Here is a 27,228-nt window from a genome sequence, read left to right as displayed (position 1 = left end):
TGGGTTAGGTAATCCAAAGTAGCAGTGGTCACATTATGTGTAGATATGCTCTGAGCAGGACACATTTTTGCTAGTAAAGTATCATCTGGCAATTAATGTTACAATCTAATCATCTCTGTCACAACTGAAACACGTTGGTACAAGAAACAATGGGAACTCTTGTGCATGCAAACAGAATTAGTTAAGAAACCTTTTCTCTACAGCTAAATAGCAATTTTCTGAATTTTCTTAAAGAAAAAATCTAAACCAAACAAAAACTACAAGAAACCCCAAACCTTTAAGTGTTTTACTCTTTCTCAAGTCACTGAAATAAAGATACTCAACTGGGCGCAAAAATTCTTCTGCAAATTCTGTTTTGGACAGCAGATGGAAAGAGCAAAAGTTCCAGTCATGTGGAACTAGAAATCAAAACTTACTGTGCAAAATGGAATGTATCATGAGTATGTATGAAAATCGGCATGCTCAAGGAAAACGTTGCCACTGTTTCAGCAGTTATATTTGAGCACTGAGTATTAGCAAGTTGGAACTGCAATTTCTAGATGTTTATCTACATTTAGAACTAGACCCAATAAAAGCCTTAATGGGAGCTCTGGGTTTCAATCTCTGGTTTATAGTCTACTCAAAGATTTTATGCAGTAATACTGTTCACTGTAAAATAAAGAATCATTCTGTAATCTTCTGTGCTCTCCTCCTTCTTTGTGTAATGATCTCTAACTTCTTTCCTACATAACAGGAATACAGCTCTCACCTAGAACAAACTACTGACTAGTAGTAACGGTGCTTCCAAAGAGGGAGGGTGACAGAAGGAAAGGAAACCACATCCTTCTTTTCATGGTACAGTGCACCAATTTTTAGCCTAGTTTATAGACTGTGTATCAATATAACATATTATTTCAAAACAAAAAAAGTTTTTGTAAGGGACCTCACTACTACCAGTATACAGTATGATCCAAGTCCATTGTCTGGGTTGAGTTATTCCACTATATTAGATGAAACAAAGCCTACCTAGGTTAAATAAAACAATAATTTGACAGACTATTTACACCAGAGCAGTTCTGGATAAAGACTAAGACAGGGGTGTAACCATAGAATCTGAATCAAACTGGCACCTGCTGATTTTAGATACATGGCTAGTTGGTGCTTCTAGGATCCAAGGTGGACCACAAATACAGACTTGAAGGACTGAGCTGCTAAAGAGCTTGTGTTTTGGTTAAGAAAGTCCTTCATTGGATTTAATCCTAGAATCACAAATTTGATTGAATTAGATGTTGCTAAAAGGCAGCTGAAGTAATAGTTTATAATTTTTCTACTTACATACTTAATAGAAAATTAGTAAACTTAAACCATCCTTACATACCATAACACCATAAGCTAATTGAATGTTAAGAACAATGAAGTGATGTAACCTCAAACCATGAGGCACCATTTAAAATTACTCTGTCCTGTTCTTCCTACTGACACCACCAGTTTACTCACTTGTAGCCATGATACCTGGAGGACATGCTGGTATCCCGTGATCAACTGCCCATCTGTAAGCTCCTTCACCAACTAAAAAGCTAGGAGACACAGAAGAGGGAGTTTAAACAAAACCATATAACAAATCCCCCTTTTCTTGCAAATATTTTTTCTATTTGGTTGGCTCATTTTAAAATCGTAGGCTGTCTACATTTCACAGAAATGTCAGCTACAATTACATTTGGCAACTTTATGTAGTTTCATTAAAAGACTATGCAGCTCTGACATTAAAGTCTAGTACTGGATAAAAACAAGTGCTTTTAAATTTGAAATTAATTGCCAAATAGTACCAGCTTTTAACTGCAGCTAAAACAGGACAAAGTCATCTAAAGTATTGCTCTCTATACCAGCTTAATAAGATCCTCAAGACTAAAAACATGAGATGAATGAGGTGAGAATGGTTAAGATATTTTCAGTAAAGTCAGCCAATGCCACAGGAATATCAAGAAATATTTTGAGAAGTACAACACATGCTAAAAATAAGCCTCATTTAGAAGGATGAAGGTATATCTCATGGAATTTTATCAAGCATCTGAAAATAAGACAAATCTACTGAAGTTTTAACATCCATGCAAAAAACCCCACAACAATTTGAGAAGTTTTCTGGTCATACAGTAGTGAGACAGTACACACTGCTGTGACAATCAATGATAGCAACAAATATATATAGATATGTAACTTGGAGGAAAAAAAAACCAACCAAATCTCAATTATCTATACTATTACCCCATAAAAAAATTAAGCTGATTCCCTGAAAAGGGGAATGCAGTAGTTGGAAATCATAGATTTTCAGAAAGATGCTATGCAACAGTACCAACAGCAGCAACACAATGAAGGACAACCATTTCCAATCTTAGCATCATATCACACTTTCAAAATAAGATTAATACAACTGCTTAAAGAACACAAGAAATAAAGACTGAGGATTTATACTCATTTCAAGAAGCGTTACAGAACTAACATATTTATGAACTCGAGGCCGAAGAAGTTACTTTGCTACAAAGTAGTTCCTGGGGCCACCTAGTACTACAATTTCTGAGAACATTACTGATAAACCAGATTTGTTGGCTGTAATGCTGTTGGAAGTCTTCTTGACAGTGCTGTATCTGACACTTGCAGCTTCAGTCTGTAGTATTTTGCAGTGGTACTTTCTATCTTCCCTATGACTTAATCAATACAAGAGGCATGCCCAGTCTTTCCTTACAAAAGTCTCAAACAAACTAACTAAAAAGTTTATCTAGATGAGAATGTAAATTGTTAAATACATACTTCTTACCATTACTAGTGCAGCTCCAGATAAATACTGTTCTCACGTTGCAAGATACTGTAGAATAAGTTACTGGGTACTTTGGGAGAACTCAAGTGTCTCCTACTAGGTAAGCTAGTGTTCAAGAAACAATCTGTCACTTGTATTAGAGAGAAATGGAAACCATAGCCAAATCTAATTAAGTAGTATTCTCTATTGACTAGAAGAAGGTGGTTTTGAGCTTTAAAAGTAAAATTTTCTTCCAACAATACATTCTCAGGAAGTGAATAAGCACTTCCTATTCAATACAACAATTTACAGTAGGTGGAGAAAGTATCAAGCTCAAATATCAGGAGTTTTAGATATGGTAACTTGAATAGCACAGATCAGTCAGAAACACTGCATTATACGAGCAATCTAACAACTCTCTTTGTAATACTTGAAAATACAGAAACAGCCACTAGCATGTATGAAGACTGCAAAAAGATCCCACTCCAGAATATCTCAAAACTTAAGTGCCAATGAACAGGGCAATATCTTGCTCACAGTTCTGACCTTAATTCCTAAGATGCCACTCCCAAGTATTTACCAGTTCTAGTCTCAAAGAATAGTTCAATTAGTTGAAGTAGACATCTAATTGAGGCCCTACAATACCACAGAGATCATCAACCAGTTTTAAACTTTCAGTTTGGATGTCTTGAAAGCAGTTCATAGTCACAGCAAAGTTAAACAGTTTAAAAGAAAAAAGTTAAAATCAGGATCTCAGTGCTTTGTTGTCTGTACTAGCCATACTGGATCTCCTATAAACTAATATTGAATTAGTTGGTAAGAGACTCCTACAAGACATACAGCATGAACTCAGTGCTGCAGGTATCCAAAGATGTATAAACAAGACTAAACAGCCTTTAAAAAAAAGCATGTTCTGTGATCTAGTTCAGCACGCAGCCACACACACAGTTGCACCAGTCACAGATGACAGGATGGTGAAAGGGTGGGAACCAGCACTCTGGCTCTAGAGAACTGCTTTAGTTATCACGAGAATCCTCAACATAGGCATGTAGAAAAGCAGCAGCAGGCAAGACTGAGCAGGGCAATACTTGAAAAAGTTGACATCAAACTACCTCTAAACAGCTCGTGGTTGAGAGAAGAAAGGGACTAAAGGCAGTGGGCTATAGAAAGCAGACAAAACCACCAAGTTTCAAAAGCCTTTGGGCTAATTCAAAATACAATTTACCGAAAGGGAAAAAAACCCCTCAAACTGAAGGATGAATGAGTTTGTGTTCTACTGCTCTGAAAGTTGGTTCTGCACAAACAAGATAAAAAGATCTTTCTTACAAATATATCAAAGGGTACTCTGCAATTGTTATGGGCCTGGAACACACAGAAGATGAAAATATCCTCCAGTAAGGAACTGATGCTTAGACACACTTTCCAGTTCCAGTCAAATTAGGCCATATTAACAGAAAATGTAAGTAAAGGTCTCCAAAAACAGTCTTTGTAGGCAGTCTTCTCTGAGAACATGGTTATCCTGGTGCTATTTGCTCTAATGGCAGAGTTAGGCCACATCAAGTTAAACAGAAGTGGCAGAGGGTTAGGTTCATTAAAGATGGTCAAGGTGATCCTGAATGTAACAAACTGACTTTGTAACTTTTATTATACAATGCAGCAATCGCTCTGAAACCACTGTTACAAAGAAAATGTTCTGAAGAAATATAGCACTGAGATAAACAGTGGTGCAAGTCTTCACTCTAGGCATTAGCTTGATTCTGCACAGTCCTACAAGTCACACAATATACATATCCTGCCAGTAGTACCACAAACCTGTGAATTACAAATCCCTATTTACCCAAAGAAGGGAAAAAACTTAATAACCAACCTAATAAGGGATTCTTTCCCATAGGGATTACTACTAGTACTGAAAAAGGGATAGAGACATGAACTTAGATATCAGTAGTACTAAGGAGTTCTAAGAAAAGAGACATTTAGGTGTATTTGTACCACCCTGCAATTTTTACATATGCACTTTAAAGTAAACAGATGTAAAATAAGCCTTTCCCCTTAGGAAGGTCGAGGCTTCAGCATAGGAAATAGAAAACCTCCAAATCTATTGCTACAAAACATCTAATCCATCACTTCATGTAAAGACTAATTCCAAAGATTCTTCCAATACTTACTTCTGCATTTGTAATAGTGCTTTCTTTTGTAAAGTCATACAAGGAAGAGGAATATCTTATATGATAACATGTAACATTTACAAGTTCACTACTTTCTGTTCCTGCATACATTGGCAGAGAAAATTCTGTCAACACTGAGCTGAATAAAATATGAAAGATGTAAAGACCTTTGAAGTTTCAGTAAAAAGATTCATGCATTCAAGGATTCTAATACTTCAATTTTTTTTTTCTTTTGATTTAGATAGAGGGATTCTATGTTTTAACCAGATAAGACATTGATTCAGAATGAAACACTCTACAGGGCAATTTCAGCAAGCTGGATCACTTAGGACATGTGATCACTCCTTCACTCCTTTCCATCTCAGAATAAATTAATTCACAGTCATCAGAATTTCTTCTATGGAATATTAGAAATGTACCAGCTTTGAATTGGTTTAGAAATGGTTCCTGTACAGCATAAACAGGCCAAACTTACTGCCTCCATGAGCTGTTTTTATAGACAAGAATCTCTATAATGCCACTTTTACTCATCTCACAGTACTTGATTTTTTTTCTCGTGTGGTCATGTGCCAAACACATTGGCCAGAAAACACTAAGCTACCTTAGACCATGCCACAGAAAAGTCTCTAGCACTAGGTTTATTTAACAAGACAGGTTCCTAAGCTAAGCAGTATCTGGAAGTTTCCCCAATACACTATTTGCCCACGAGAAACAAGATCAAACTTGCATATCTTTACAAATAAAAATCAGTTACTAAAATTCTGATACTTGGTGGGAATGTCAAAATACAGCTGCTCTTTCATAATTCAATTGTATATATATATTCCCAGCTTATGCAGGAAAATATCTCAGTCCCAAAACAACAAAGTGTCATGCCAAAACCTGACAGGAAGGCAAGGCATTAAATTGTCAACAATCATCACCTACAGTGAACATGAGTTCCATCATTCTGAACTTGGGATATCCTGTATGTACAGGATTATGTACTAAAGCAGGCCTAAAGCACAACCCATCATATCCCACTAGTATAGATTGTTCTCAGGGTAACTAATTTGTTCTAATAAAATATACATTCAAAATCAGGAATGGGAAAAAGAAAATGAAAATGTGTATTAGGTAACCCAGGTCCACAATATTGGCACAATAAACTGTATGTATTGGCTCCAAAAGACAGTTCACCTTGAGAGTTTGAGCTCTCTTGTCATTAGAAGCATCTGTTAGCCAAGATCTCAGACAGTTTGAAGGATTTAGTCTTGTCCTTTGAGGGCAAGAGGATACAGTTTCTTTTCCATTCAGCTATTTTAAAAACAATAGCAGCATAAACTAGGTTATGAAGTTAGTGCAAAGATGTTAAAATGCCCAAGTGCTCTTCTTTACAACAATTTAAAAAAAACACTAGGAAGACACAAATAAAACTAAATCACAAGTGCCTGCTCCTGTAGCTGACTTCAGTACTAGTTCTGGAACACCAAAAAGCTCCATCTCATTTGACACTCATAATGTAACCCAGCTGAGCCCAGCCTTCTCCTGACATCTGAAAAAATGAGCTACTAAATAGCAACTGAAATTGAAGCTCCAATTCCTTAGTAAACTTCTTCTCTTAAAAAAGAAAAGCTCTCTCACTAACTACACTTACTCTTTTCTTTCTTCATTATGGAAAAGTGTTTTAAATGCAAACTCTGCTTCTTGATGGTTTGGTTTCAGGGTGGCTTTTTTTGATTTATGAACTTCCTTTGCAGCACAACAGTGCTTTTCTTCACTGTTTAAATTGGAATACTATACCATCCAGCTACAGATTATTTGGCTACTTTTACAGAATAAGGATAACATAGTAAGGAAAGCAATTTTTTTTTAATCTAAATATACATATTTTGAACTACAGAAATGCTGGTTTAATACCTCTGCAAATGCTATAGTCCATTAGCAAATTTCTGCGACAGGTATGATAACTGAGGGCAATAGTCAATTAATACGAATGAATAATTACAGTTCTCTACTTGTCAATTTCAGCTGTTAACGAAAACAAGATGGTTTTTAAAAGCAACCAATTCTGCCACATTTCTTGGATTTTTTCCAAAATGATGCAGTAATATTTCAAGTTGTCTAAAAACTTATTAAGTAGTTAACCTCTTCATCTAGGTGTTATAGTCATGGCAATAAATGACTGCACGTTTTCATTGTTGTTGTAAATACTTTCAAATAGAACTTTAAAATAACTTCTCAATTTGGCTAAGGTAAGAGGAGGTTACTAAACACTGCACATATCCACACTATAGCTACAGAATAAAGTCACAAAGACAGGCAGTAAAGCAGGATTCTTTATATATACTTTAAAAAAAAACCCTATATAGTTTTTAACAGGGTAGACAGAGGCAAAGGAGGTAGAATTTCATTTTAATCTTGATCTATTCTGTGAATTTTCAAAATGCTCCAGTAACAAAAGTAAGAATTTGGTATGATGTTACTGGAAATAATCACACAGCCAGATATTATCACAAAATTAAGTTGCTGTCAATTCACAATACTCCATTCTATCCACAGCTTCGTCAAGTGCACAAGATGTTTCAAGATCAGAGAACAAAGATTATCTTCTTTTTAAAGGCACACTACTACTAGTATGTAAAACAGCACTGGTCTTCTTGGGATAAGATATAACCTTCAGACATTGCATGCAGTAGAGGCAAAAGATCCAAGTAAAATCAAGCAGAACAAAACAATTACCAAGGTGGAATTCTGCCAGCAGAGAGTTTTCCCTTCTGCCCTTCACACAACAATCTATTTGCAACTGAAACTGGATTCTTGATTCCTGAAAAGAAAAATTAGCAAAAAATGGGAACAAAACACTAAAATATTTTTCCACGTAGCAATGTAGTGTTCATTTTGGCAATGGAAGTCAGCTTCCTTTAATTTCTAAGGCTTTGCCAAGTCATCAAGACACACTTTATGTTATGTTTCGCTTTTATAACAACTTCAGTTTTTCCTTCACATGTTCTATCAGTAGTGACAAAGCCTTCTAATTAACACCACACACGCTCCTATTTTTTTTTAATATAAGAATCATACTGAAATACTAGGAGTGATCTACCGCAGAAATTTCAAATTAAGTCTATGTTGTTCTACAGGTCAAAGATTGCACTTTATGAGCATTCATTTTTCAAGACAGAAAGAACTTTTGCTTGGATCTATCTGGCCAGAAGAGGGATTATAGGATTCAGGCTTAGTTTTCTCTCACTCCCTCACTTCCTCCTTCACCACAGTTTGGAGGATACACTTTGTAACAAACAAGCCTTGAAACACTTACTTTTACTATTTATTTTAGATTTTTATCTACATGAGGAAGTTATTAGCAAGGTTTATAACTATTCTGTGATAAATAACACAGCTTGAAATGTCAAAAAAGCAATCCAATAGCAACAATTAAGACTGTTCATTGTACTTATGACAAAATCTCAACAATCTGTACTTGGGACTGTATACCTACATTTGTTTTGTACTGAAAGCTAAAACCAGACAAAAAAAGCTTTAATAGAGAGGCACATTAATTATCAGATTACATAAGTCCCATAAGTAAATGTAGCTAACCTTGTAACAGTAACACACAAAATAAATCCAAATGTAACTGATCAGGTGAGAGAAATTATAATGAAAAGAATATACAGTGTACAGAAATTTTATGCCCCGAGAAACCAGTTTGACAGATGAGCAGCTGCTCCCGTTCTCAAGAATACACAAGAGGCTTCATTTTGGAGGCTAGCACCATGCATAGCCTTCTGACACTATAAAGGAAACTTTGGTCACTTAGGATCCTGATTTGACCAACTTGACCAAGAGACAGAAGTATCAACTGACCTCAGAACTGAGTTATATACCAACAAAGCCTTTGAGAAGACAGAGAATGAAACCAAATGCAATGTATAATTTAAATGTTTGCAATCTTTTTAAATAATTGCATTTTATTATAAAGTGATCATTTTACAAATTCATCTGAGCAAACTCATTCCCATTGTGAATACTGTACAGCATCATACAATTGTTCTGCATCAAAGGATTATCAGTGTACTGGTAAGATCATATGTTACACAAAGCAAATTAACACAAAATGGTATTTCAGGCAGCAGGAATGTCTCCCTTTGTTTTTTAAAAGAAGTAGAATTTACTTAAATGAGGCAGTATTTACAATGTCTTCCCTTCCAAATAAAGTAACAAAGAACAACAAAGTTGATCTTTGCACTTAAGTCAGTAGTTAGCTTTGTAATACATAATTAACGTACCACTCAGTGCTCCAACTGCTCCAAAATTCAATGACTTTCCATCCATTATACTGGCATCACATTCTATCTCACCCAGAAGGTTTAGGTTCGATCCCAATCCTGCATTTGTAAAAGGAGAATCCTGGAAAAAAAGAACAACATGCTATAAGGCCACATCCGTAACAGACTAAGTCACAAGCTTTGTATAACTGATCTGATTACATTGATCTTGGGGCAGTGCACTTTCTTACTCTAGCATCATCCACAACAAAATCCACAGCATTTTGCACAAGGCATCTCAAATTACTAGAATGGATGCCTTACACCCTCCACAGGGTGTAATACATCTCAAGCTTAATAATGTGCTAATATAAAACCCAACCACGCAACAATTTCAGATCATCATTTATACGCAAGCAAAAGCTTTACGACAGGCATCAAAATCTTTCTCTCCCTTCCCCAAAATATATACTTGATTTGGTCACTAATCTGTCAAGTAACATTGAAGTAACATCTAATAATCACTTGTGGGTACCACAACTACCTTTGAGACTTTGTAAGTATGACATTGCAGCAAAGCAGATCAGTACCCTTCCTTAACACTGTAAGACTACGATTGCAGCTCTGCATGCAGAAGTAAAGAATAAGCATCGGTAACAACTAGCTTAGTAAAATGTCTATTTAATCTTTAGCATAAGGACAGTACTATTATATTACTGTGGTCTGGAAGTTTCTTGAATAAAAATCAAGATCTATTTCACAAAAAGTATAAAACAGCATTTAACTGACTATAAAACAAACTCCTTTTTCATTAGCACACTCTGTAGTTTTTTGCAAGCACAAGTAAGTTATGCAGGTTATAGGTTTTGATGCTAGAATTAAAGCCACCCATTTTTGCCAGCTTATTGCATCACAGTATCCCTATGACTTTAAAAACCACAAACTTTCAAAGTAGCACAGTTCAGGATTCTCACTGTCAGCTCAATGTAATCCCTTCGTTCTAGATGCAAGCACTAAATGAGAACATGACAAAGAAAGATAACATCCAGAACAGCCAAGCAGTAAAATTCCATAGAGATGCTGCATGCATTCAGAGTCTCCGATCTGTTCTTATTACAACAGCGTAACAATCTGATGTGACACAGAAAAATGGCTGTCTAGACCACATGTGAACACGTCAATAGAATTACATGGTCCTACTTTACAGTACATGTAACACAAGCTGAATCAGGAAACAAATCTACTGGAAAAGACTCAAAGTTCTGTCTTAAACGTTAAGTGAATTGTTTCTTTTTGTACATACTAATTTGTAATAAATACAAGGAAACAAAAGAGAGAGCACACAAATGAAAAATAGATTTGATGTCAGTAAGTCAGTTAGATTTTGTCAGCTTTCAAATAGGCAAGCTGCAAGTAAATTCAAAACCTCTTTTGCAAGATGTTGATTCTAATTTACAGACATATTTCAAGTGTTCTTAGTGTTTGAGTCACCAAAATGCTGTACTCCTGAAGAATCATGAATATATGATACATGATTAATACATAATCATAGAACAGACTGTAATGTGTTCATTTTGTACTACATCTCTTTATTTTCTGCTTTTTTCTCATGTATTCAAGAAGCAGCAAAAGATTTCACCCCATTTTATCCTACCCTATTTTATCCCACACCACAACAGATTTTCAAATTCATCCTGTACATTGTGTTGTTCATTTTGACAGCAATGCCTCACAGCAATAAGTACATTTGAAAGGATTTTAGGATAATACAACCTTTTCAGTTTAGTTTACAGGGAATAACTTTTCCTAGAAAAGGGAGAGGAAGAAATATGATAAGAAAAAAAAAAAAAAGGCTACCAAGATGATGGCCTTGAAAAGGTGGAAGAGTGCAGAGCAGCTAGGGGCTTAACCAGCCTCATTGCTCCCCAGGCTCTACAAGGATGAAGAAAATTTGGTCAGTGAAGTTTAGAACAAAAGGAGAAGAGAACTGATGGAAGGAATTTGAATGCAGTGAAAGGTACTTGGAGGACAAAGTAAAAACAGGAATACGTTTGGATGAATGAGGCTTACTCCTAATGCTGTCCAAGTTCCTTGCCCATGGGTAATCAGAGTGCTTAGACCTGCAAGCCTAGAGACAAATTTCTAGTGTTCTGTTCCAAAACACTCATTCAGTGCATTACACTCAAAAGCATTAGCAAAGAAGAAGAATTTAGTGCTCTACAAATTTGCCACTGCCACAAAGACAGCTGTTAACTTAAAAGCAGATGTCAGGCCAAATAAAGGGAGTAAGAAGGACTCATCAGAAGTTCTAATAACACTGTCCAGAATCCTTCTCCGGTCAAGATAAAGCTCTCTACTATCTGATAAATTGAATAATCAAGAGGGTAGGAAAAGAAAAATACAGGATATAGAGTGGCATTAGTTCACTTCATTTCTGAACATACTGATGTTCTTGATCCTATGGCATAGCACCTTCCCTGGCACAACATCAAGGATGTAACGAAAGACAAATTATTCAGAGTTGTTGTTATCTCTAGACAAAAGGAATAACACCTGTTTCTCCCTCCAGAATAGTTATTAGACTATTACAGAACATTGGATAAATAAAAACTCTATACACCAAGAAAATTGTAGACGTCTCTTTGGTGGCATAACTTTGGTTTTAGGACTCAGAAGTTATCAGTACAATCAGTCACACCGTGAGTAACTTGCTCCAGTAAAAAGAAATTCTAAGCATCAGAACATCATCTATGGAGCTTAACTTGGCTTTATAATCAGACAGCACTCAATTAAGAAGATGGTCTCAGAATTGTCAAGAGGAAGATAATTTAACTTCACAGATCTGAAAAGTGATCTGATAACAGCTTTAGACATTGCAGGAACAGGGTGTGAACACATGGAATTTCTGATACCTACCTGAGTGTCTCTGAGATGAGATATAAAGCTTTTGAAATGAGGCAGGGAAAAACCTTTGTAACAAAATGGCAACAGAAATTCACACCTACTTCTGTGAATAGGCAAGCACATGAAATATACCACATAAATACATCTCTTGTTGAAAACATGAATGTCTGCAAAGTCTGACCAAAAGATTTCAAGGCTCTGATATACAAATGGAGGAATACAACTTATGAAACTTAAGATGTACTTTGAAATGAAAATTCAAAATCTTCAAGGAATGCAGAAGCATTATTAAAACAGAAGCGTGCGTGCTTTCAAAAGGGGAAGAAAAGAGAGATAACAGAAGAAGTGTCTTCATATCCTCAGACACAAAAATGCAGTACTGCAAGAACTATGACTACCATAGAGTGGGTAAGAACCCAATCAAAGCATGTATCCAAACAGAGGGAGAAAGGGAAAGGACAAAAAGGTTTTTAATACAAAAGGTATATCAAGAATATATTTTTATTTTAAAATACAAGAAGATATCAGCCTTTATATTTCTAAAGAGATTGAAAAAAAGACAAGAAAGCAAACCAAGCATGAGCTCTGTATGTTAACAAGTCTGACTACCATAGAAAAGTAATAAAGAAGAGGGAAAGACAAATTGCTATTCAAAGTATTTTAAGAAAATACAACCTTTCAATTATGTGAAAAATTCTAGACTACCTGGGAATTACTGCACCACTCAAGTATCTCTAATTTATAACGTAAACCTGTAGCAAAGGAGAGAATACAAAGCTTTCAGATGTGAAACATGCGTTTTGTTTTCCCAAGTTACCCATCTTGCAAAAAATCTCAAGTTACCGACAGTATAATTTTTATTTTTAGAATCCTTTTTACTTCAAGATGCATTTATAAATGTTCTGGCAGCAAACATAGGCATGCTGAAGTTTCTAGCTGTGGTCGAAGTTGGAATGCTTGAAGTTACTCAACTCTGTAACTCTAATAGTCCTGAACTACATCTAGGCAAATAGTTAAAATGTTCTGTTTTCAACATGCACTGCAGAACATTCCATCCATCTCCAATGCAACTCCTCAAAGTGATTCAAAGTCTACAGGCATTTCTTTTTACACACTATATTTTTTTTTTCTGTGGGAATGTAGTGACAAGCAGTAATAGTCTTCAAGGACAAGTCATGTCCTTTCCAATTACACCAGCTAAAATGTTTTCAAAGAACACTTTTGTCACAGATTTTTGTTAGCAATACTACTGATGTCTGCAGCAGAGGGACTTTTAACTACAATTAACAACTTCCAGTTCATTATTTATTAAATGTTCATCTATGATGACTGGCTGAATACAAAGCCACTGGCATTGTGCTTTTTTTCTTTGAAAAGAAGTCCTTGGGACTAAAGGCAGATTAAATAAATATGTGATCTACACACTCTGTTAATAAACTTAGACTGAACTTAGGGAAAATCTTTACCATTCTTTACAATAAATCTATGACTGTGTCTCTAGTATCTGTAGAGTACTGCAGTACTAGAGTACCTCTGAGGTGTTCTACAGACAAATAAAAGCTCTGATTTGCACCTTGATCCCACAGCCAGCAATAAATACAATCAGCATGTGGTTTCACTGAAAAGTGCAAGTTTTAAGGGGAGGGTTAGGAGGGGAACCTTCCTCCACAACCCCCTAAGAAAAAAAAAAGACTGCACAAACCCTGTTGAGTTTCAAGAGAAGCTCAGACTTCATATGGTGGCTGGTAACAAGAGTGCAAAAGTAAACAATACTGCAATAATGTCTTTGTAGAAGTGTGCAGTGTAAATGCACCTTATCCAGACCCATTTTATTACCAAAAGCTGAAAGAGAGAACATGTTTGTTTGTTTCTCTGTAACAACAGGATCCACAAACTGGAAAACATAACTGCCTTTAATCAACTTATCAAATTACAGATGATGATTTAGAAGAATGGCACTATTTTAACAGGGTCATGTATTCTGAGTCAGCTGCTCTTATGACTTTGGAAATCTACTTTTTCTCTAGTAAACTATTAGCAATATCATCTTAATCACTGAATGCAGTTTCACTTGAGATTCATGCAGTCCAAGAAAGAAAGGCTGTTCTTTCTCCATTTAGAGACTGCAAAAATAAAACAAAAAACCAGACAGCATACCACAAGCAAACTGTCAGCTTACTCATAAAAGATCAAGAGCAAGTCTTGCGTCTCAACAAGTCTTTGAAGTGATGCCTCTTGGATTAGCTGAAATTCTGTGTAATAGGAGTTGTGTAATTGAGCAGAGCTGAGGAAAAAAATCCATCTTCCTTAACGCTTCCACGAAAAGATATTTGTGCCTTACAAAGACCAGCAAGTTTTTGAATATAGCATTAGAAGTCCTAGAGAACTATAGAAAGGATTAAATATTTCATATAAACTCACAGCAATGTGTTCCACAGCAATCAAAATACCCAGAAGGTACAAACAGTACTCCACAACGGAATCTGTTATCATATGTTAAACAAACTTTTGTTGTTTCCTATCTTAATCTGTCTTACAGTGACACATGAAAACAAACACAGTTTTCATACAGATTTCTGGTATGTATTTGCCAATTCAAAATGTTAATGAACTTTACGAAAAGTCACCATTTCTCCCTGCATAAACAAAAGAATAGTGATAGCTCATTAGAGAGTTCACATACAAACCTATATTTTTATCCATTACATTTTGTAATTGATGAGAAAAACTATTCCACATGCAGTTGCTCTTTTGCACAGAGCAACATGAAAAACATCAGGAACTAAACAGAAGATGCAGCTCCAGAAATTGTCTAGAAATACTGTTCAGAATGAGATACGAGTAGATGCAAATCTTTCAACACTTTGAAAGCTGACAGTCTAACATTTTAGAATTTGTCTTGTCAGATCCAAACAAACTGCCACTGCAAACCACATCATTTTCTGTTTTAAATATATCTTCATTTTTTCCTCCATGTAACTGCATGGCTTGTATTTTAATTTAAAAGAAGCCCAAATCCCAAACCTAATATTCTTTATCCCAGTAACAGAACTACTCACAATTAAAAGGTTATATAAATCACTTAATGAATAAATGAAAGCAAGTAATTACACTGACAACAGTAGTACAACCTGAATAAAATAATATTTAATCTTAAAAATCGGATAAAGGAAAACAATAGTTTTTGTGCAATAGGCACATAAAAATACTACCTAAAGCAATACAAAACCAGGAATGATGACAGGCATCACCACAATAGTAACATGACAGATGAGGAGAAAAAGGTTACTGATGGGAGTAATCTCATTAAATGTTTTAATTTCATCATGAAGCCATAACTTCTTACACAGACGTCACTTCAGAGTATTTAAATCTACCTAAGAAAAAGAAAAAAGTTTCTCACGGATAATGAGAAGAGGTAAAACGTTTACCCTCGGCAGAGCTGCAAAGAGATATGTGACTGTTAAGTTAAGCTTCTTAAAATGTTTTCCTCTGTATAGCTCATGAACATCATAAAAATCACAAGTAGCTTAAGTGCTGAGGGGTTTTTTCCATTGAGGAGGGAATCGACTCTTGTGGGGTAACAGCAGCCTCAGTTAGTTTATGGAAGCACAATATAAATAACTCCATTAGAGAAAGTGATTTTGTCTTCACCTAGCTATACTCTGCTGTGTAAGATAGCACATGAAAGCATATTTGTATAGCTCAGTAGAGACCAAAAGTACCATTTAGAGCCAAAAGGCCTGCCAAGTTAAAAGCATGACTGAAGTCTTGGCTCCTAGTCAGCATGTCTAACACATATTAAAAGTACGTACTGCCTGCCTTACGCTAACCCTATCAAATATGTTAATTAACACTTCCCCAGCATATGTGTAAGCAAATCCACTGCTAATCCTCTCAGAATACTACTATAAATTCAAGATCCAGGAAATTATTTTTACAGCATAACACTTAGCCTGCCTTGGTTTTTCACTAATAAAGTTGGAAAGGAAGAAGCAATTTCTCCTTTCAGGAGAAGAGGAATACCTGTTTCAGTCATTACTGCCATGAGAGATTAGTGGATCTGGGACAATAACCAGACTGTCTCATTTATATCCCAGAAATTCTTCAAGCTTCACTCTCTTCTGTATTATTTCATAAGGACCCTTCACAGAAGTCAGTTGCTGTAAAAATCTCACCACTCCAAAAAGCCACTTTTCCAAAAACCTCACAAACAACTGTCCATCTTTTTATGATTATCAAGATTTTCTATCTTAACTAAATAGTACCAGTTTGAAATAAAAGCATTATTCATCCTCATCTACATGTATTTTGTCATAAAAATAAGAAAAATAGCATTATCCCACACTGCAGTCACATTTCACTGAAGAGCCTGCCTCTAGTCTCTTACACTAGTGAGTAAAGACTAACTGTATCTGAATTCTTTGGATCGTAATTTCCAGAAATGGGACATAACTCAGGGTGAGCTATTAATGCAAAACAAAAGGAATGAGGATTCATCTTAGAATTTCTGATTAACATTTGTGATCAGTAGTATGGTATCTTTCCTGGAGAAGCAGAGCCAGTAATCTGCTTGTAGCTTGGTAAGTCAGAAAAAAAGTTCCCTCGGAAGCATTCGATAAGTCTTCAGAAGGTTAAAGACTATTTGACAAGGCATATCTGCCAACTAAATTGCACCAACTAGATGATTTTGATTCAGTCTGCATTTTTAGAATGTCTTTAAATAAATTTACTCCAAAATATAGTACAAAAGCAAAAGATATAATTAGCATAGGACAAAAATGAAAATATCAGTAGATTTCCCATCTGAATTAATATCTTCTTACAGAACAATCTGGCAATGTACCCGAGAGGCATATTTACTTGTAGTCAGAAATTCATACCTCTAATTCTATAAGTGCTGCAGTCACTGCATCTGTTGCAAGGGCACCAGCCTGTAACTTTTCAATTGCCTGTAAAATAGAATTTTTAGTTGATGATTAGGAAATTCTAATATTCTGCAACTAAGCCCTATATTTGCCTAGTCCTATGCAAAACAAAATTTTCACCAAATCCATTTGAAATGTAAGAGGATATAAAAACAAGAGGCACTGAAAATAGTGAGTATGAACCATGTAAGGGCAGATCTGAAGGCTTGATTTTACTACTCTGACTTTGAGACACATTTAGTAGCAGAACCCTGTATGGTCAAATTTATAGTAAAATAAATTCTCATACCCAGTGGCATCAAAAAAAATGTAAGGAAGTGTCTAATTTTCCTTCCAAGATTCAACACAAATCCCTAGTACAATATATGGCAACTCTCATGAAACTGAGCAGAATCTACAAGTAAGCTCATCCAAATGCCAATACACAAAACCACATCAAATAAAACAATGTTATCTTCACATTATATATGCACACAAAAATGAACCTCTAGAACCCAATATTATTCTTTAGATGCCTTTCAACCCTCCCATTCTATGATTCTATGATCCCCACTGGACAAGACCTTACAGTCAAGTTCTCTCAGGGAACCCCAGAAAACAACTACGGCTGCCATTTTCAGTCGCAAGACAAATCCCAGAGCCTCAGGAACAGTGCAGAAAGCTGTAGAAATACTCCATGGAGATACCACTGTGACCTTCTCCTGTTTCCTCACTATTCCTTTGGTGTTTGCTATTTCCCATCACCTCACAGCCAAGCACCCTATTGATTCTGTACCATGTTCACTGTAGCTGCTCCATTTTTCCTGTAGAAAAGCACACAGCCTGAGTAGCTAAACCCAAACATGCCCATTCATAGCAAAGGAACAGTGCTCCCAAATATATTTTTTGTATCCTCACTACAAGACTGTGGAACTGATAAGACGTACCTTCTGACAGGCTCTTTTGCACACATGCTTGTATTCTTTAGCTTTGGATTCGGAATGATAACCTGCACCTACAATTAAAGCAAAAGGAAAAGAGATTATACTACCTGTCAAACTACAGTCTATAGTTCCTGTAAAGAATGAAGATATCAACAAATGCAGCCTTCTTGCCTGATTACATTGGTATTTCCTTTTTGTATCAACGATTGACAACTTTATACATTCCAACATTAATTAAAATTTCCTCTTAAAACAGAATACCAGACAATAAGTTGAGGGATTTTAAAGTTTTTTACCCTCAGGATTTTATAAACCAAGTGGCATGAAGGTTTTTCAGCTATTTTAGGTGTCACCATGCTACAATACTTGATGACATCTCATGACACCACACATGCTAAAATCAAAGATATACTCATCACTAATATTTTCAAGCATAAGAGCATTAATATCTATCAGAAAGTAATCTGTGAATAAAACACACAAAATATCATTTTTGTATCACATCTAAACAGATGATCTCTTCATTACATGTGGAAAAAATAAACAGTAATCCATTTAAATAAACAAAAAACCAAACCCAAATCAGTACATTTTTATTAACATTTCAAAGATCCTCCAGTCAATGCAATTTCCAGTCAAACTTTGCACTCCCAGACTTACACTCAAAGTTAATGCCACTTCCTTAACATACTAGTAGTCCACAGGTGATAGAAAATTTCACTTTAAATTTAGTTTGCATATGCACTACTTCCATTCTGTTACAATTCTGGATCTTACCTGCATGGACAAGCACAAATCCCACTCGTTTCCCTCTTTGGGTTTGCTTTGTTTCGGGCTCTTTGACCACCACTTTTACAGCTGTAACCTGAGACGATTTGGAAGGTAGGACCTCTACTGAACTTATTCCCTTCTCCATGATTATACATTAGGATCACCATCTTCTACTGGAAAAGGGCATCCTTCCATTCAAAAATAAACTCTGGAGAGGAATCATCCTAAAATCAAATCATATGCGTACATGAAATATCAATTCCAAGAGACTAACTTCAAACTAATAACTTCAGAAAGAACTTTTGGAATAAAGGTAGAAAGGGAGTAGAAAACTTGGCTTTTTAATGGGAAAATATTTCTAAATGGCAAATAGCCTAAAAAAATATTTTTACTAGCAGAAAATAGGGAGTTTGTTGCTTTTTTTTTTAATTTTATCCCTATTCAGTTTTGATCTTAACCCTTAATATATTTATAGAATTTTCCTACAAACACAGAAAATTCATTGAAAACCTCTCAGTACTTTCTAGTACATAAAAGAAAAGAACCTTCCAAGTTAGATAACAATGTATCTTTCAAGAATCAGAAAGCAAACTCACAGCTTACTGCTCCTCTTATCCACACGTGCCAAAAATTTCTGACAGAAAATTTCTCTATTTTAGCAGGTAAATTAAAAACAGAGAATATTCCACATGTTGAATTCATTCAGAAAGTGAAAAAGCACATATTGTTAATACAGGAATGGAGAAAACTTCTATAACATATTAAGATATTCCAATATCTTAATATGGAATATTGGATATTCCAATATCTTAATATTAGATAAGTCTATCACTCCTACCACTTCAAAAAGGGCTACTTATCAACTAAGAGCACTAGAAAGTGAACAGAAGTCCAAAAAATTAGATGTTTAATACACAGGATTTAAACCACAGATTTTAGAAATGCCATATGGCATACTCCAGTAATTAAATATCACTCAATTTAAACAACCAAAGCAATGCAAATGATGTTTAGCAAGATTCAGCACTTGCACCAAACCGACAAACTTGCTGGTTTACCACAACCATCCTACCAATAACAAAAATTAGCACAGCTTCCTAAGGCTTTATTTATTTCTGCTCGTTTTTCCTTAGATGTAACATGTATATAGGGATCTTCATATATTTTAATGTATTTATATAAATTATGCAGTGTATATAGGTTTATGTTTTAAAAATAAATATTAAGCTATTTTACAATTATTTTATATTTATACTAAATGAAAGACTGCTACAAAACACAGACTCTACAGGGAGAAAATACATTTAGTGACTACATCCAATTGTAAAGGTCTCCTGTATAAACTTCAGAGCTAAAATTAAAGTCTTAATCACCACATTCACTTCCTTTTTGCTAATAATAATGAAAAAAGCTCCAACAGCTACAGTTACAGACAGTAAGTTTAAACAAATTCAACTTTGCTGTATCTTATTACACCACACACAATGCCAGGAGAACAGAGCAGCAAGTAAGGAACCTATATCCTTGCAGAAATTGAATAAATAGTGTGGTGGTAGAGAAAATAATAACAGTGGAAATTAGGACATTTTTGAAAATGAGGATACAGGTGCCACTCAAAGTCTAACTAACAGCATAACTCCTAAGTAAAATACATCATTAGGCCTTTACATACACTTGGATCTGAGAATGCATTTCTTTCTATCAGACAAGGTATACTCAACCTATCTCAATATTTTTCTTTGGTTCATAACCTTTCCTCCATATAAACTCAATTTTGTCAAGCCCCTTTAATCTTAAAGCCCTCATCAAGTCCTTTCAAATTTCATTCACAAACATGCTATACTTCTACTTTTTAAGGGTGCCATTGCACCTAATCTTTCTCTTTCTAGCTTCTTCTAGGATTTACTTGTTCTCCTTCCAGACTGTCATAACTTTGTCACTTATTACCTCATCCCTCCTTGTTACACAGTGTTCTACATCTGTACAGCTACAGAAATGGTGAATATACTTGGTTTAACCCCTGAAGAACATGAACAATCACGATTTTACCAAAGCAGTCCAAAAAGCACTTATTGCATTGAAAAAGTAACTCTGAATCCGACACAGTCACTCAGGAAAACGTAAAGACGTCACACTCTGTGTAGAAAGAGTTTGCTCAGTGATTCAGTGCTTGACATCCGCACCGCAGCTGTTCTATCAGCCACGAGGTGACCCTCAGCGCTCCCTCCAGGTTCAAATTACCGCGCAGGAAACAGCCCGACAGTTCATACGCAAATACGGCTGAGAGACGAAGGGAAGCACGAACTTACTGATGGCTCTGTCTGAATACTAGGTCTGTATCCAATATGGAAGAGTTCCTTTCTAGTTGATTTTTAGTAACTTTTAGGTTTTACAGTTAGAGGCCTGAGGGTGGGAGGACGGAGAGCAACAGGGCGGAAGGAAAGCGCTGAAGCCCCGAGGCGAACAGAAGGGCCCCGCATGGGAACGCTTCGATAGGAACAGCAGCAACCAAGAAACTGACGAGGAAACGAGCAACCGGCGATCACACAAAGTACAAAAGAAACTTTTATTTCGAAGAAAAACACCTCCTTGGCGAGACCAACCGCGGCCGCCTCACTGGAGCCCCGCGCTGTCACGGCGGCAAGAAACCTCACACGAGAGGGGAGGGGCCCGGGAAACAGGGGCAGGCCAGCGCACCCTCAGCCCCGTTACCGCCTCAGGGAGGCACTGGCCAGCAGCCGCGGCCCGGGGAGCCGCGCCGGGCCCGGCCCGGCCACGGCAGCGCCCAGGGGTGCCTCCTCCCGCTCCCTCCGGGGAAGTGGGGCCTCGGAGGCACGGGTGACGTCACCCAGGGGAGCCCCCGCCGCCGCGCGACCCGCTCGAGCCCGCGCGGCCGCCTCACGGCGTCGCTCAGTCACCCACGGAGCCCCTGAGGGAGAATAAACGAGTTGCGGGCGCAGGGAGGCGGGAGAGGAGAAGCCGGAGAGAGGCGGGGATCGGCGGGCTGAGGCGGGGCAGGGCGGAACGAGGCGCCAAGCACTCACCCTCCGCTGCCGCCAGCCTCGCGCACACCCGGAACCGTCCGCCCGGCCGTTGCCTCGGTGAGGATGAGGCGTCCCGCCCACCGCCTCCCTCCCATTGGGCGAGGCGCGCCGGCGACCGGAAGTGGCGGAGCGCCGAGTGGCGTTCGCAGCACCAATGACGGCGGAGGGCGGGAACCCAGCCCGCGGGAGGGGAGGGGCGGGCTGAGGCGGGCGCGCGGCCGTGCGCTGCGAGGGCGGGAGGCGCGGGCCTGCCCCGCGTTGCCCATCCCTTCGCTGACTACCTCGCCCACGGCTCTTCCCACCCACCAAAACCGAACGAACAAGCTCCAGTCCAGCCTCTAAGATGGCTAAGTGGCCTCAGGATGTGTTATCTTGCCCTTGGCAGATATGTCCACAACAAAACACACTGGTTACAATGAACTGTTGGTGTAATAGTGCAGCCAGGAGATTTCACAACACTCAGATATCTTACATCCTGCTGTTCCACTGGGCGTTTGAGTCTTGTGTACTGTTGGAGAAATATTACGTTACTAATTTCCATCCACTTTGCTGTGGAGGAGACTCACCATCATTTTCTAAATGTACCTTCCCAGGAAGGAGGCACCCAAATCGAAACCCCATTTCCCTGATACCTTCTCTGATGATCATCACAGACCTGTGTATGTGTGTGCCTCATCACCCTAGTCTGCATTGTCTTCCCTTCCAAAAGTACCTTCGCTCTTAGAGCTCCCACTCTTCGTCTTTGTAGGACTGTGAAATGAGACCACATGTCCTGATGGATTTACTTAGACTGCAGGGTACATTTATCTTAGCTGTCGCCTCAAGTTTGCATTTGCAAAGGTCAGCTTTTTCAAGTTGAAACTGTAAAACTTTTATAAGATCAAGACACAGCTGTTCTTTGTGGTAGAAACAGTATAACTGGTTCTCTGCAAACCAGCTGTCAGGAAATCACCTGCTTCTGCCAAACTAAAACTTTTAACAGGAATTTTTACAAAGTTTCTACAGTACTTCCTCTGACACCAGTTTCATTCACTACCTGAAATACATTTCAAAGCAAATAATAACAAGTAATATATTACTTACAGTTCTTATCATCACCACCACGTAAGACTTGCAGAATTTGGTCCCATTCATATTTGTAGTGCATACATTTTAGCCCACAGCCACCATGCTGTTACACAAGTTACATCATATATTAACAGAAACTTGAAAACTAAACTTGTCAAGAAACAAACAAAACAATCTGAAACTAACCTTTTTAACTCCAGACATCATTCCCTCTCCACTGCATCCTAATTTTCCTACCTCAGATCTTTCCCAGGAACATCCAGGATGCTTCCTGGCCTTCCTTATAACCACAGAACCCTTTTGTTGTCTTTTTAAAATAAATAACAATGTACTTCCACTAATTTTCATACTATTGATTTGGTTTGTTTTTAGGACAGGCTTTCAATCTTTTTTTAACACTGAAAAAAAAAAGAATAATAAATGCAAGATTCTTTCAATATACATTTTTGGTACACAAAAGTATGTGGCTTATGAAGATCAGCTTTTGTCTTCCATGTTACTAGGTGCTCCCACTTCTGTTGGATAAAACTACATGGAAATATGAGGTCCACAAAACCTTAGAAAGTCTTTGGCATCATTTCATTGATTTTACTGTGAAGGCAAATCCCAGTTGCAAGTTTTTCTGCATTTTATGTTAAGTCCTCGTTATTCTTGACAGTGATGCTGAAGTAAACCAAGGAGATGCTACAAAATACTTTTCTTGCCTCTCAGATGGTAATGGTTACAGGTTTGAGGTAGGACAATCTGATTTTTGGAGAAAGGAAGGATGTTGTGTGGAAGTGTTGCAAAGAACTTGCTCTCTGGCTGCAACCTTTCTTTGACACACAGCATTGGCCATCTCTTTGTCTTGGGATAAGGGCCTGTGCACCTTCTGCACCCCTAGTTTTCCCTCTCTCTGACCATCTACTCCCATCTGTCAGCTAAGAAAGAGGCTGCACAACATGTGGCTCACTCTGAGCTACATATATTTTGATTTGACCCTTCTGTCAAATCTCCTTGAAGTTAGCCAGCAGGTTCAAATTATGAAGGCAGGCTGACAGACTGACAGATGGACAGCGTGGTCATGGAGCCCTTTCATTCTTTAGGGGAGAAGCTAAAAACATTGTCAACATTCAGTCTTACCTTGTTCTCCAGGAAAACTGGATTTCAAATCCAAATGTCTGTTTTCACTTGGTTTTTGATGCATTTTACTTAACTTGTCCTTTGCTGCTGGTGACAGTTCCCAAACTGGCTGAGTATTTCTTGGTTTTATCCTAATTTCTGGTCCTCGCTTTTCTCTAGATTTGTAGTGCTACTCCATTAAAAAGGTGATCTCATTCTATAAATCATTCCTCAGTGTACAGGTTTGAAGTGAAAGGCTTCCTTTATTCCTTTTACAAACTTTCCAGCTGTGTTTTAATGTCTGCTTTTGGTTTTGTGCTATTCCTTTTTATCTTGGATTTCTTCTTGCCCTTTGCCTGTGGTTTGCAGCAGACTACTAGTTTTACTTCCTAATTTGATACAGCTCAGCTGCTGCTTAGATTTATTTTGAATCAAGGTGTCTGTTCAAGCACAGAGGCTTTAATGAGACTTCATAACAGTTGCTGTACTATGAAGAAGACGTTCATTAAATAAAATCTGAGGTATGAATGCAGATACATATACCATCGCATAATTACTTCTTGGAACTTATTGTTTTAATACTGACACTCTCCATCTCCTGAAAGAAATTATCAGAAAGTGGATACTGTGGGGTTGGGGTTTTTTTTGACCAAATGCTGAGCAGAGTGATCCCACATGCTCAGAAAGAATTGACATGCATTTGCTGCCAGGCAGGTCCACAGACACTCATGAAGGTACAAGCGCATCCCTACAAGAGGCACTTTAACACAACACAGCTGGAAGCTTCTCCTTTAACCAGGATTTTGAGAAGCTCCAGAAGTGTGAGTGATGCTTGGTCATGTGCTGTGCAAGGGGTACGTGTCTGCTATTAAATTCAGTGAGTTGCTTAAAACCATGGCAAACAAAATCATTTACCTCAGCTTGGGGAAAAAAGATGAAATCCAACCTCTCTCTGCTGCCACACAGCTCCCATTTCCCAAGTTATCAGTATAAACTCTTGTCAAAGAGGGATTTGGTATATGCTCTGTATGTGTCCTATGGTTCCTCTTTCAGAGGAAAAGGAAACTTCTTTCAGAGATAAAGTTTTGAGCTCCTTTGATTAAGACCCAGAACCCTGAGGTTCTGCCAAGTCAAGCCCACATTTCTGACAAGATACATTAATTCCAATACCAGACTAGTTTGTTACAATGATGTGTACAAAGAAAAGGAGCAACCCTTTTGATACAATCCTCCAGGTTGTATTGCTAGTTACAACCCTCCAGGACTGCTGATTTTTATTAGGTCCGTATAGGCTTCTTCAAACCTCTAGCAAAGTAATTCAGCTAGTTCAAGGCAGACTAGAATTTGGAGTTGGAGATGCTAAGCTCTAGCCTTCAGGTACAATAAAGGATAATATTTCATGGTAGGTGACAAGAAAGGCAGGTTTGCATCACAGTTTAGATCTCCTTTCTAATACTACCTTTTTTTTTAATGGAGCATCAAGAGAACTGCTTTGAATAAAGAAATCCTGACCACACAAAACTACTTTATCCCTGCTTTCCAGATAGCAAATAGATGGCATTCCAGATAACAAATAGATGAACTTTTGGAGTGAGAGGTTTTGCTGCTTTTGGACATCTGCTCAGGCACAGAGATAGAGGAGAAGACTCACATCCCTCTCCTATCCCTTTGACCCAGATGAGAGGACAACAATAAATTCAAGATAACTTCAACGATTTCACAAAGACTTTGGGAAGCTGCCATTTGAAAAGGAAAGAAAGGCAAGCACACAGAAATACAGCCCTATAGGGATCATGCCAGTTTTGTTTCGAAACTACAACTCCTTTCTACAGACAACAGGGGAGAAAGCTGAATGCACCAACAAATACAAACAAGAACTCTCATCTGAATGACTGCATGCAAAGGGAGATTAGCATCTGAAGGCCACTGTAAAGGCTGGAATCAATCCATTCATGTACCACATTATTAATCCCCCTGAACAACTGGCTGATCATTGCAGGTAGCATAAATAAGCCTGCAGTCTTCTTCAGGCACGCTTGTTGTTTCCTCTGCATATGAAGAGGCCCCTTCTTTGACTTCTGGCCAGTTAAATAATGTTTTTTCCAGATACTGAGCCACTTGACATGAGGAAAATACTGTAGCATCCTGGACCTGTCTAAATAGCATTCCATGTACTCCCAGCTACTCAACACCCACACACAGTTATTTCCAACGCTCGTTCCATTGCATCTCAACTCTAACCCTGTGTGATCGCCATTTCTCTGCCAGCTTTCGCAGTTGTAACTAGGAGGGTGCCAAATCATAAGACACAGGGCTTTTGAGAAATGAAACTTCAAATATGCATTCAGCAGCTCTTGCCAAAATAACCACTAGTAGTAAAATCCCTACAAGGTTTTGTCTTTATTCCTTAATGATGGAAAGTGAGTTATATGCCTGCTGGGTACGTACTGGCCACTGTAGCAGGATCGTCATCTCCTCATCAGCTGCCATGGGAAATCAGGAAGCCAGGACTCACACAACAGTGGTTTTCAGCATCAGAGATCATTTCTCTTCTCACCCACACAAAGCATGGTGCAGATTTAAATAGGACAATTTAAAAGTACATATTTTGGCAAAACAGGTCAAGTTGGTGACTAAGCATATCCTGGACTAGGTTTTGTCCACGGCTTTTATCATCTCATTATTTTTATGGGTTTTGACCTGCATGGTTGCTTTCTGCAGCTCTCTGTGGGTAATGATTTAGTCCAAACCAAAGCTGTTTTATTGCACTCGAGGTGTGATACAATTTCAGTGGGGCAGTCTTGACAACATCCTCCTCTTCAAATTCTGTGATACTGATCCAACTGCAACAAAACCAGTTCAGGATACCTAATTTCACTCTGAAGCTTTAAGAATAATTGGCAGAAATAATTCTCTTACTGCGGAAATTCTGATCTTTGAGACGTAAAATGAGGAGAAAAAAAAGTCCATTCTCATCCCTAAGAGTAGCTCATCAGCTTTATCAGCAAATTCCTGGTTTGGAAATGCTGAGATCGGTACAAAAATCAACACAGGTTTATTTTTTGACAGAATTTCCACTTCTGTATACTGTACCTTTTGCCTTTCCAAAGATTTGACTTACAGCAAAGCAAGGCAGCTATTCTGTGATTGGATCTTTGCTTACCAAGGCAACCTGCTTTGCTGTCAAATGTAAATTTTAGGCCTCCTAAGAAAATTAGCTAACTTGAGTGTCAGATTTATATCCCCTTCCAGTGTCATTGGTCTGCTACACCCATTTAGATAGTAATACAAGACTGTTGGAAGT

At 37.6% G+C, this 27,228-nt stretch overlaps 1 protein-coding gene across 2 annotated transcripts in view; it reads right to left on the bottom strand.

Annotated features, from left to right (window-relative positions):
- The window catches only part of TASP1 (taspase 1), an 83,044-nt gene extending 61,207 nt beyond the window's left edge, over positions 1 to 21,837 (bottom strand). The window contains exons 1-7 of one of the 2 annotated variants that reach the window (XM_061989232.1): positions 21,756 to 21,837; positions 18,718 to 18,935; positions 17,944 to 18,011; positions 16,973 to 17,041; positions 9,207 to 9,327; positions 7,657 to 7,741; positions 1,477 to 1,556 (exon numbers count right to left, since the gene is read on the bottom strand). In XM_061989232.1, the coding sequence (XP_061845216.1) occupies positions 1,477 to 1,556; positions 7,657 to 7,741; positions 9,207 to 9,327; positions 16,973 to 17,041; positions 17,944 to 18,011; positions 18,718 to 18,856 (562 nt within the window). In that variant the 5' untranslated portion in view covers positions 18,857 to 18,935; positions 21,756 to 21,837. Of the gene's footprint in view, positions 1 to 1,476; positions 1,557 to 7,656; positions 7,742 to 9,206; positions 9,328 to 16,972; positions 17,042 to 17,943; positions 18,012 to 18,717; positions 18,936 to 21,755 lie in introns of those variants that run through there. The other variant, XR_009818139.1, reaches the window with a different exon arrangement.
- Positions 21,838 to 27,228: the final 5,391 nt, after the last annotated feature.

The sequence above is a fragment of the Colius striatus genome, chromosome 2 (genome assembly GCF_028858725.1).
Source record: "Colius striatus isolate bColStr4 chromosome 2, bColStr4.1.hap1, whole genome shotgun sequence".
NCBI lineage: Eukaryota > Metazoa > Chordata > Aves > Coliiformes > Coliidae > Colius > Colius striatus.
The sequence above is the reverse complement of the archived record's forward strand: the minus strand, read 5'-3'. Positions and strand labels throughout refer to the sequence as shown.